At 45.7% G+C, this 12,779-nt stretch overlaps 1 protein-coding gene across 3 annotated transcripts in view; it reads right to left on the reverse strand.

Moving 5' to 3' along the window:
* NCK2 (NCK adaptor protein 2) overlaps nt 1-12,779 on the reverse strand; it is a 137,508-nt gene that overhangs the window by 14,790 nt on the left and 109,939 nt on the right. For all 3 annotated transcript variants that reach the window (XM_084751907.1, XM_084751905.1, XM_084751906.1), the window contains exon 4: nt 2,480-3,201. In XM_084751907.1, coding sequence (XP_084608033.1) covers nt 2,480-3,201 — 722 coding nt within the window. The remainder of the gene's footprint in view (nt 1-2,479; nt 3,202-12,779) is intronic.

Here is a 12,779-nt window from a genome sequence, read left to right on the forward strand (position 1 = left end):
AAAACAGTAGGCACTTATCAGTGCAGAACACCATCCAGCGCTTTGCTCATTACCTTACAATCACCTGAATTACACTTTAGTTGACATCCATCAGCAAGATGTGTTCCCGCAACCTACTGTTCACATTATTCAGTAGCCAGGCTTCCCACAGTCCCCTCAATAATGAAGGCTACAGGCTCAAATGTCTCTGACTTAGTCCTGCGGGAGAGTCAAGCCTCTGGGAAAACTTTCTATCCCTCAACCCAGTGACATGCAATTAGACCATGAATTAACGTTCTGTGTGACCTGGGCTTGGCTGTGAGAACAAGGCTCTGAACTGAAAAATCCCAAAAGAACAGGTCAATGACACAGAACATGGGAGAGGCAGCAGAAGGTGGGAAAAAAATGAGGAAGGGGGTCACCCATGAGTCCACCAGGACAGGCCCTTCACCGTCATGGAGCAGAGCTGCAAAAAGACAAGACAGTAAATCTGAAACTAGTCTATTCTTTTCTCAGTGGAGAAAATTTAACACAACTTGGAGCTCCTTTTACCAGGCTCTTTGCACGGATACACAGCTTAACAGCCCCAAGACTGTGGGATCAGGAAGCCCAACACACGGCTGCTGGCCAATCAGTGTCTCTGAAAGGGATACACATTCCAACAAAGCGTTCTTTGCCCCCACACCCTCACAGCAAAAGCCAGTCTCACCTCAGCTTCTTCAGACAGAATAAAGGATGTTCACAGAAAAGTGTGAAACTGGTTTGTAAATAATCAATGACTCCATTGGTGGGAAGAAGACTGCTTATCTGGACACAGGAAATAAACAGGTCTTTTTTTGTACTAGGAACCCCAGGGGACACCTCCTCATCTGTCAATAAATGAAGCCAGTACCTCCCTACTATATGGCTGCTGGCCCTCTCTCTTCCAAGAAGCCACTTCAAATTCAAGCATTTGGCTCTTAAGTAATCTGAATTGTGCATTCTGTACTCTGCTTAGTGTTCCAGTGCCTTGCCTGTTCCTGCTCTCCAGGGCTGGAGGCACCGCTGCCCTGAGTTCCTCACAGGCCCAGAGGAAGCCTGTGCTTCTAAAGGCAGCCATGCACAGGGCCTTCCACGTGTGAAACAATGCCATGAGAAGTCCCATGCAGCAATGATGAACCCTCGTCTTGACCAGGACATCAGATCGCAGATGCAGTCAGCATCCAGAGCCCTGCCTGAGAACATCTAAGTCTGAGGCCAGCCTGAAAAGCTGCTGACAGCATAAAGGGGTTTGGTTTCCACCAGCTCAATGCCCCTTCTGCTCTAAAGAACAGACGACAGTGGCCCCTCTCCATGAGGGGCTGTGACCTCCTCTCGGATCAGTTCTGAGGGAGGAGTACACACTGCTCACTCTGCTAGCAGAGTGGAACACACACATTCTGCTCTTTACAATGTGCACTTAAAACACAACATGAAACCAAAGCTTAGAAGAACCAGTAACACTCGAACATACTGAACTGACTTTTGCTTACAGGTCTGGAATGGCCACTGGGAAGATATCTACAAAATGCATTATTCTCAAGAGGTACACACAATAAGGCTGCTTGTGGTGGAACTGTCTGGTTCTTTCAGGTAGTCCCGATGAGCCATAACCCCCTACAACCAGATGCCTGTTAAAGGCTGTGCCAGACAGGTGGCCTCATTTCCCATTTACTCATCTCCCTTGAGCACTCCAGGCTTCTGTTCCATTCTGTTTGTAAGTTCTTTAAGAGCTTTACAGAGATGAGCTTTTCAGGGGCTCTGCTTGCAGCCGAGACAACTCTGGGATTTTGTTGTTTACAAAGAAAAGCAAACCAGCAACAAAGGGCTACATGAGAAGCTGGGCACCTGTTAGCTGTACACTCCGATACAGATGGCACCGAGTAGGTAATCAGAGGGGTTTTCTACACAGGCAGAAACCAGGAAGGGAAAGAAAGCCTGCCTCTCTAAACTGAAAAAAGGAGAGCCTTACTATAAGGCCTAAAGCCATCTTGAGAGCTGAAAAATCACTTGCCTCATCTCCCTGCAACTAGGAAAAGGAGTGGCAACAGGTCCTCAGTCTACCAGCCCAGATTTAGCTAAGCCGGGAGCAGGGGATCCTGTGCCAGCATAGTGTTTATCTAGTTTAGTGTGTGCCCCCAAATACCACATTTGCTATTTCAAGTATAGTCAGGGAACATGACAAGGGAATCGCACACCAGTCATGTCACTTACACAAGGTAGAACTGCAGCGGATGGCTGAAACCATGGTAGATCAAAACCCTAGAATTTTTTGTTTGTTTTTGTTTTGTTTTGTTATGGCCATCAGTAAGTCTAGCTCATAAGTTAGACTTGGTAAGACATTTAACAATGAAGAATCAGGCAAATGAACTGTAATATCATTGAATATCCTCAGACCACGGTTTGCAGGAGTCCCTGAAAGAACTGTATTTAGCCTTCTTCTGGCAGCGTGACCCCAGCAGAGGAGCAGCTGGGCACTTACCGAGGACTCGCTATCCCTAATGAGGAAGTCGCCCTCGACGCCCCGCTCATTGAGCGCACACTCGGCCTGGTGCCGTGTCACGTTGCCATAGTACCACTCACGACCAGCAAATCGCCCGCTGGCTGAGGGCCCGGTGTAGCTGATTTGTGGTGTATGCGTGGGGTGCAACGCAGGCCCGTCACTGAGGACTACTACGTAGTTCTTGGGGACCAGGCCCACTTGGCCTCGGGCATTTTTGCATTTCCACCACTCAGGGTCGTTCTCTGGCTTCTCAATCACCTCCATGGTCTCCCCCTTCTCGAAGCTAAGCTCCTCCTCAGTGACCGAGCTGAAAGGGTACAGAGTCTGCACCACGTGCAGCACCCGTGCACCCTGCCCGTTGCTTAGCGCAGCACCCCGACGCAGGCTGAGGAAGCTGGGGGCCTCCGCTGCAGCCTCGTCCGCTTCCTCCAGCACGTAGTTGGAGGGGAACCAGCCGATCTGCCCGTTGAAGCTGCCACGCCACCAACCATCGCTGCATTTCTCCATGACTGTGACACGGGAGCCCTTCACCAGGGACAACTCATCCTCTCGTTCTGCTACGTAGGCAAACTTGACAAAGGCTGGGATGTTGAGGTCGTAGATGCGGTCAGCGCCGCTGCCATTGGCGGGGTACTCGGCATCGGTGCTTGGCGTTGGGGATGCATCCCGAGCACTTGGCTTCCGGCGTGTCTTTCCGAGGCCTGCGAAGACACGGCAAAGGGTTCAGTTGCAACTGGGCACACGTACACTATGCCCACTCCTACATTATCTGGGCATGTAAGTTTTTCCCTGGGGGGCTAGGCAGAGAGGGATGCAAAAAGACCAGTTACCAACAAGAGAGACAAGCTGGAAAAGAAAATGGCTCAGCTGCGTGGTACAGATATGAAATTATTGAAAGCTGATACTCACTGAAACTGGTTTGTTCCCTTCTACCCATTAACAATTGCCAGTAGGTCTATGGCACAAACGATAACATGTACTTCCCAGCACTGTCTCCAGAATTTGTATCCTTTTTAGCAGAGTATGACGCAGCTACCAACAGTGGGTCCCTCCTGTTGCCCTCAGTATATCCTACCCAGAACAAGCATGCCAGTATGTGTCATCTTACACCTACACAGACACAGTACATAACAAGGTGAGAGTACCAAACTTCTCATGAGAGTTCAGCAACACATTCCTCTTACCAATTCTGATGTTAGTCATAAAATCATCCCTCAAAGAACTGACCTGGGGAGTGAGCATTTCAGCTGGGTATGCTGCTGCTAGCCTTGCACTGACTTGGGGAGTGAGCGTTTCAGCTGGGTATGCTGCTGCAGCTAGCTCTGCATTGACTTGGGGAGTGAGCGTTTCAGCTGGGCATGCTGCTGCAGCTAGCTCTGCACTGACCTGGGGAGTGAGCATTTCAGATGGGCATGCTTCTGCAGCTAGCCTTGCACTGACCTGGGGTTTGAGCGTTTCAGTGGTACATGTTGTTGCAGCTAGCCTTGCTTTGACCTGGGGAGTGAGCGTTTCAGCTGTGCATGCTGCTGCAGCTAGCTTTGCACTGACCTGGGGAGTGAGCGTTTCAGCTGTGCATGCTGCTGCAGCTAGCTTTGCACTGACCTGGGGAGTGAGCGTTTCAGCTGTGCATGATGCTGCAGCTAGCCTTGCATAGAGCACATGAAGGAGAGTATCTAGAGTGAGACTATTAGAAACTTCCCAGCTGCTTAACACGGTCTATGTTGGGTCAGGTAAAGTACCACACTGTGCAAAGTAATGGCTCTCATTATGTATAGCTTGTTCAATTATGTTTAAATTGCAACATTTTGGCAGAGAGAGAGAGAGAGAGAGAGAGAGAGAGAGAGAGAGAGAACAAAGAAGGAATAGAAAAACCCAGTGAAAAATCCCAAAACAAAATACTTGCAAGATGCTGTTTTCAGGAACAAGATTTTTAACAAACACTTACTTTGAAGACCTATACTCAGGGAAAATTCTCAATCTTCTGAAACTATTATTTTAAGATTATGGTATTGAACTGAGGGTAGTACACTTTTACATACATTTCCAAAGCCCTGTGTTCACCTCTTTTAACAGAAAAATAAAGCTGTGGCCTTTACCACTAAAAGACTTTAGAGGTCCACCTGTGCAGTTATCTGCTGTCACACAAGGCCACAGCTGAAACAATTAATCTCCAAGTTCTAGAAGCTGGAAGTCTAAAATCAGAGCTGAAAGACTGGGTGAGGTCCAACTCCTGTTTCACAGTAGTGAGAATGCTGTCTCCTGGCTATGTCCTCACCAGGCAGGAAGGGAGGAAAACATTTCCCTACGTCTTTAAAAAGGACATTGATCTTCCACTATTGAGGCCACTCAAAGGCCTTACACCTCCCAAGACCAAGGGGAAGGTGCGGTGAGGCAGAACACAAATGCTCAGGCCATAGCAGCTTGGCCAGTATTTTTCAGCTTCTGCTGTGGGTAGGAAGCACTGAGTCCTGCAGTGTTCTACCAACGAGATTAGAAGCAAGTGCCCCTGTCCCTGCTAGTTCCTCCCTGCAGCACCCGAGCAGCTGCAAGGCTGTTTTCTCTCCACAGAGCTTGAGGCTGGAGAGCAATCAACAGTATGCTCAGCAGTTGACACAGGTTTCAGAACCTCAGAGAGGCTGACTGGACCAGCTGAGCTGTTCCTGGCCAAGCAGCCACCTTCCCTGGCATAAAGATGTCCAAAGTGGGTGAGGTTTGCCAGCAATAGGTGATCGAGCTCCTAATGAAGCCACTTCTGTAGAGACCTACGGAAAAGCCAGCTGCAAATTGTACCATATGTCATCTGTATGGAACAACAAGTACTTTGTGGGATGGTATTTTTGTTCTTCTGAGCAGATAGGGGGGTACTGTTCTAAATAGCTAACAGCTGAGCTGGGTTTACAGGCAGACTACGCTTTTCCACTTTTGTGACAATTTTTTGGCACCAGGTGTTAGCTCAGTCATGAACTACATTTTTTTTTTGGTATGATAACAGGCACATTTTAACATTTGAATAAAATTACATACACTAAAGTTCTAATAAAAGTTTGAGTATGTCATGTATTATTAATGTTAGTCAATTTAAAGTCAAAATCTTTTATGTATCTGCACCCCTACACCCCCCCCCCCCGCAAAGATGAAGGGCGGTTGTAAAAAACACTTCTGAGACATGCTCTAACTCTCATCTTCCAGCTGGAAGTCTACATATCCAAGAGAAAATGCCAAACAAACCCCATAGTTCTGAAATAATTTCAAGCTGACTCGTTCACATGGAGTGTGCTTGAATTTTGGGGATTCTGTGGCAAATTACTTAATTTTGCCACTAATCATATCTGTACCATAAGCAATATTTAACCAAATATATCCCTTACTCAGAACGCTACTTAAACTGTTGTGACTGGAGCGTATTCAAGTGTAGGGATTTCCCCCATTGGAGTTAGGACCTATTATTAATGTCAACTAAAACTTAGGAAAGGCCTTTATTAATAGAGGCCATGAGATCTGACTAAGGAAGGCACATAGTGACCACAGCAAATTTCCAGCGAGAGGAAGCATTTAATATTTGGCTTTTCAGTGATTTCACATCACTGTGCACTGACTTGATTTGCATCTAGTTTTGTGGTAATGCTGGTAACATCAATTCAGTTATTTCAGGATAAAGTTTTAAAAAATTTAACAACCACAACAAAACTATCAGAGTAAGTGAAAAGAGAAACCTCAAATTTGCTATGTGTTTTGTCAACTCAACACAAGTTGAGTTGGGTTTGCCTCCAGTGGACAGGCCTGCGGCAAGCCTGCAGAACATTTTCCTGATTAATAATGTGGGTGGGCCCAGCTCACTGGGGATGATGCCACTCCTGCAAAGAAACGGAGTAAGGAGTGTGCCTTTACAGCAGTGGTTCTCAACCTGTGGGTCATAACTCCTTTGAGGTCAAAGAGCCCTTTCAATCCTTAACAATACAAACAATTCTTAGGGGCTGCCCTAAGACCATCAGAAAACACAGATATCTAAATTATGATTCTTAAGAGTAGCAAGATTATAGTTATGAAGTAGCAATGAGAATAATTTTAGGGTTGGGGGTAACCACAACGAGGGACTGTATTAAAGGGTCACAGCGTTAGGAAAGCTGAGAACCACTGCTCTCCAGCCTCTACTTCAGGGTTTCTGTGAATGATGGACTTACAAGCTGTACAGTCCAATAAACCCTTTCCTCCTCAAATTATTTTGGTCATGGTATTTTATCACAGCAATAGAAACTCTTACTAAGACACTCACTGTAAGGATATTTGCACAGATTGGCCATGTAAGGTAACAGTGCCTCTAGTTTTAACCTGGTCAGCACGTCTTAAATCCTTTCATATTCAAGCTTTTCCACCTGGGTTAGCCAAGCTCAATCCACTTGCACTGCTGAGCCAGAGGGAATATGTGTGTTACCCAAGCTTTCCAGGAAAGGCCATGGGCAGCAGATGCCAGCAGCATGCTGCACTTCATGAAGGTTAGAGGTGAACCAAATAATACCCAAAGAGACAGAGTCCTCACAGCATGAACCCCAAATCCAACACGCATACTCATGATAAGCTGACTTTAGTTGTTTTTTTCTTTTTTTAAACCTGAGTTTCAGCTGATTTTTGTCTCATCAATTCAGAGTCCTGAGAAAATAAAACAGCCTTCCCCATCTTCACTCTCCGGCTCCACGTTTTTGAAAGTACCAAACCACTGATGCCTATTTGTGAAAGTGCTATCTGTGGGAAAGAACACTTTGATGGTTTGGAGCCTCCTGAGTTTGGTTGTGGGAGACAGGAGATATTAAAGAGAAGGTCTGTAAACCCTGCTCATGAGCTCCATGAACCCCTGGGATGGTGCATGCTGTTTGCTGAGGCTACCATGTCTTAGGTTTCATGGTCAGAGTTCTTACAAGCAATCTATGAGAGTCGGCTTCTATAGCCAGGAGGCTTCACTCACCAAGCAACCTGTCTTCTGCAAGCTATCTGACTTGGTGTAAAGTAGCACGGATGCATTTCACTATGGCCAAGGTCTTAGAAAGTACCAAAGAAATCCCAATTGTAGCTTAGGGAATAGGACAGGCTCTTGAACACAAAACAATTTTAGACAAAGTCAAGTATAAATCAAAATGGACTCAAGCACAATGGGGTCAGTTCCTTTGGTCTTACAGATACCAGACTAAGCCAATACTGATTTACAGATGTTTACAGGCTAGTGAATGAGGGATCTGAAAGGCCAGTGATATTTTTTATGGAAACTAGACCACTTCAGCCACAGCAATAACCACCAAAGGTGGGTAGAGGACCAGGTATTTCCCAGTATCATATCCTGATATACATCGACTCAAGAACTCCACCAGTGTGGGCTTCAGAGAATGCAACCCAGACAGGTCACATCTTCCGACATCTGTACACCACTGCACAATCTTCTGTTCAAGAGGCTCCTGCTCTTAGGCTGCAGGAGATTTCAGGAACATTCTACCGGACTATAGCAGCTCTTGATGCCCTCTTAAAAGCACTGAGCTAGGTCAGCCATGATTATAAAGCAAATTTCTATAAACGACAGCCGTGTCTATGCCTCCTTCTTCTCTATCTTCTCAAGAATTATTTCTGCTCGTTCACTCTTCAGTGTTTAGCCAGAAGCAAAGCAAGAAGAATGCCCCTCTTTCCCTTTGGAAATCACAGACCATTGCAGAAGAGTCATTCATGAAGACTCAAAGAAGAGATGCCAATAACAAGTTTTGCCAGTAATTAGATCTTATAACCTAAACTGAATTTAACAACAAAAAAAAATATATCTCTTATGATCAAATGTTGCTTACATTGTTATGATCAGAGGCATTGGCATTAATGTGTTGGCATCTCCTCCATTAGAGTTAGGACCCATTATTAAAGTCAACTAAAAATAATGAGAAGCTTTTATTTAATACTAAATGTCAATCTGGCGACAAGAACAATAAAAGGGCCTCAGGGGAAGGTCCTTGGGAGCCTGTGGCTTCTGAGCCTGCAGGAAGCAGAGGCGCCTACCTAGATAAGGACCAGGAGTGTCCATAGTAAGAACTATAAGTTTTTTGGAGTCAGGTGCAGATGGCTTTGAATGCTCCATGTGGAGGTCTGGGTTCTGCACAGAGAGTAGGTGCAGAGGACACAAGGCAAGAGTGGAGGTGGGAGCAGGTGCATGCGCAGGAGGCTCCAGAGGCTGCTTAGAAACTACAGAGAGGGTGAGTGGGCATGGGAGAGGCAGAGTTCTCTCAAAGGCTGGCAGGACAACACAGGGCAAAGCAAAAGGCTTGTCAACTGTGCATTCCCATCTCAGGGTCCTGCTGTGGGAAATCCTCTTCATCTGTCACTGGGGAAACACCATTAGGAATGCAAAGGAATTATGAATTATAAACTACTATGGAGACAAGACACCAAAGGCAGCACCTGCCTTGATGCTTTCCCTGATCCTTCCTGTATAACAAACATCCCACCTCACCTCAAGACATCAGGCAGTGTCACTGGGGTCATATGGTGTCTTTTTGCTTTGAAGAGGCAAGAGTACGTACCCTCTGGCAGCCAAAATGTGTAAACCCAAGGAGACTGACAGTGGAGCAGAAAACTTATCCAGGAACTCTGTTCTTCCACGTTAACTCTAACTTTGAAAAATTAAAATCAATGTCTTCTCTACATGCTGAGTTGATCCCAAAAGCCCTTTGTGGGTCCCAGACAGCACAGCTGTATAGCAAGATGTCTTGGACACATAACGTGCAATGACAGTGCCCAAGAAATAAGTAAAATGTGGGCTTTTCTTCTATAGAAGTGGGGTTTACTCGAAAGATCTGCTGAGCATCTGGATTTGTCAAGAGCATTCAAAGACAGCAGCAGAGCACCCTGTAAGGAAACCATCCTGTGTGTACTTCTTCCCTGCAGGATTTTAGTCACATGGCCATCAAAAACACATATGCTTGATTAATGAACTCCACGTTTCCTATCTCACCACAGCCATTCCATACATATCATTGTCCTTTCAAACCAATGCTGGTGACTCCTGGCAGCCTTAGCAGGTCAGTCCTCTTCCTCAGCATACGCCCCCCACAGCCTCGTCTTACAGCTCTTCCAAAACCTCACTGTGTGTCTATGTGGGTGGGAAGGAGCAGCCGGCAAGGTGTTGCACTAATCCTGACTTCTCTCCTGATTCTGGAACTGGTTATTTCTTTTTAGGAGTGTGTGCCTTATAGTGAAGTACTCTACTGAGAGCCATATAAACCTCCCAAGTTCAGGTCTGAATGCTAAGGATGGGAGAAAAAGGAATAGCTGTAGGAGAAGGGAGGCCAGGTTGAAGGGCCTGTGATCTGGAGAGAGCTGTCACCAATCGTGTTCTCTGTGCCCAGGCTGTCTTTCTTCCACTGGGCAGATGCAACAAGAGCCAACACAGGGACAGAATGTTGGGGCAAATGGCTCTTCAGATCTCCCCGTGATCACATGGTTCCTTATGCACAGGGCTTTGAACTTGAATGTATGTTCTTTTGTTAATAGGCAGGTAAATAATGTGACTAAATATTTAAACTTAAAGAAAAATGATTTGGAGGAATTATTTTTAAACAAATGTTTAATAGTCAAATAGTAACACAGATGCCATTAAAAATACCTTAATTTCTCATTACAATTTTGATAAAAATATATATTTAGTACCTCTCAACACATACACCCAATCCAAGAGGATATCTTGAATATGTAAAAGAGTATATGAAATGTGGCACAGATCACATGTGACATTTTTCAGTATGAATGAAAGTGTCAAGCCACCAGCAAAAGTTGAATACACACTTTAACTTTCTAAGACTGTATTCAATCCACAAAAATTGAACATTTCAAATTGAAATAAGTAAATGGTCATGGGGAAGACACAGGGACACATCACCCCTACAGAAATGCCCAAGCAAACTTGGAATCCAGCTCTCATGCTGCCTAGCTCTTGGCCTTGGGAATTCCACAGCACCTCTTCCGTTCCCCACCCTCACCTCCAACAGATACAGATGGTGAGGAAGGCAGTGCCAGGTAGGTAAAGTAGCGGGGGAAAGCCCTGGGTTCAGGTGATGGGCACACAGCAAGCACCCATGTGGCAGGTGCCTAGGCGTCTGCTGTGAACAAGGATTTTGATGTTAATGCTAGAGTTAAAAATCAGAGGTAGCTCGATTGAAGAATGGTAGACGCAAGGCTTTCTCTACTGAGCTGCTTGAATTTGTCTCCTACAGCCACTCCCAGGGGCAGGTGTCACCTCCCTCCTGCCCTCAGGGTCAGAGGCAGCTTATGTACCAGAGTGATCAGGAATAATCAGAGAGAAGCTTCTCAGCATATACAACAGAAAGCTTTGGTTTCGGGAGGACAAAGGAATCACTTCCAAGGCAAGGGTAGCTGGACAGACTACTTGTTCTTCTGGGTGAAGCAGACAGAGGTGATCAATGCCCAGTCCTCCAGACACCTGGGCACCTGCCTCTCAGCCCTCACCCACTGGTGGCCTACAGTCAACTGTGCCCAGAGAGGACACAAGGGTCTTCGCTCCTTGCTTTGTCTAATCCTCAACTGTCTGGCATTCACAGCAAAGTGTGGCAGGGTGATCTAGAGGTACATTCTAGAAATCAACATAAATTCTCTACAAGGGGAAAAAACAACATATAAAAGCCACTGTGGATCAAAGGGTCCTTTTGAGGACACAAGGCTAACTTTTGTCAATGCTACATTTTAACTTAGCATACCAGGTTAAATATTATAGATCTGATCAACTTAACTTAGCAGCATGGCAATGACTACATGCTACTACTAACAACTCACAAATACCCACTTGCACATTTTAGAGGTCGGCCGGTGAGCAGCTGTGTTTCCTAAGGAAACAAAAAGACAGAAAAATCAAGCAAATTTCCTCCAATAGCCATTACCCTGGCTATACATCCTTGAAGAAACACGGGTGATGTAGCCTCAAAAAATTTTTAATAACAGCCCTGCAAAGTGGCTTCCACAGCTGGGGAAAACAACAATGACCTAATGCATTTGCAGAATATGTAGGTTCAGAAACAGAGCAGAAAAGCAACAGCAGCCTGGAAGGACAAGCCTGTAGGCCAATGGTTCTCAACTTTCCTAGTACTGGGACTCTTTGATACAATTCGCCCTTCATGTGGTGACCCCCCCCCCCCCCCCCCCGCAACCATTAAACTATTTTGTTGTTACTTTACAACTGTAATCTTGCTACTGTTATGTTTTGCTATTGTGATGAGTAATAACGTTAAGTAACTGACATCCAGAATAGTCTTAGGTGAAACCTGTGAGTAGGCTGTTCAATACTCCCCTCCACGGGGCTGCAGCCCACAGGTTGAGAACCACTCATCTAGGCAAAAAGTGACACATGGACCTTGTTTGACAGGTAGAAAATGACCCAGCATCAGCTGTACTGGCTGAGCCCATTAAGTAGACTATGATACTCTGTGTACCAAGCAGAAGCCTTTGGGTGCCCCCACCTACCCTCTCCATAGCACAAGGCCAGGGCCAGAGGAAAGGAAGAACCAGTAGTAGCTCAGGGCAGTTGTCGAGGGTGGGGGGCAGGGGAGGGAGTTGCACTCAGCAGCTAGTTAGCAATGCCCTAAGGAGCCTCAGCTACCTAGGGACACATCCATAGAGAAAAGGGCCATTCCAGACACAGATGGGAGCTAACAACAAATGCAAGCCATATGGAGAAACACAACCAGAAACACAGTAAGATGGCTTTACTTATTCTAGGCATTTTCAGTTCTTGTACCTCTTTTGCTCAGCAGGGGTGAGACTGTAAGAAGTAATCAACATGTTAGTTATCTAGAAAGACAGTCAGTTCTCAGGACCCTCGGGACAGCATCCCAAAGATCTGCCATGGTCACCAATACCATATCTACTCACATCCTTTATATAATATGGCAGAGTATTTGCATAGAAGAGAACCTGTGCACATCCTCCCATATAATGTAAGTCAAGAATTACCCACTATGTAGAGTAAGTTCTGTGTAGATGATATGCTGTATTGTATGGAATAATGACAACAACAGAGACCTGTACATACTCATAGAAACATCGTAATTTTCTGATAATTTTCAACCTCCTCACGGTTGGTAGAATCTTTAGTGCGGAACCAATAGAAAGGCACAGAGGCTCACGGTACTGAATCTGACCTTCGTGAAAACAGGGGGGCTATTACAGCCCAGTGGGTACAGCAACATGGGTTTCATGCACTCTGTTGACTTCATACTTGCTTCTCCAAGATTTCTGAGGTATA

Source organism: Acomys minous (genome assembly GCF_964271855.1).
Source record: "Acomys minous genome assembly, chromosome: 13".
Lineage (NCBI taxonomy): Eukaryota > Metazoa > Chordata > Mammalia > Rodentia > Muridae > Acomys > Acomys minous.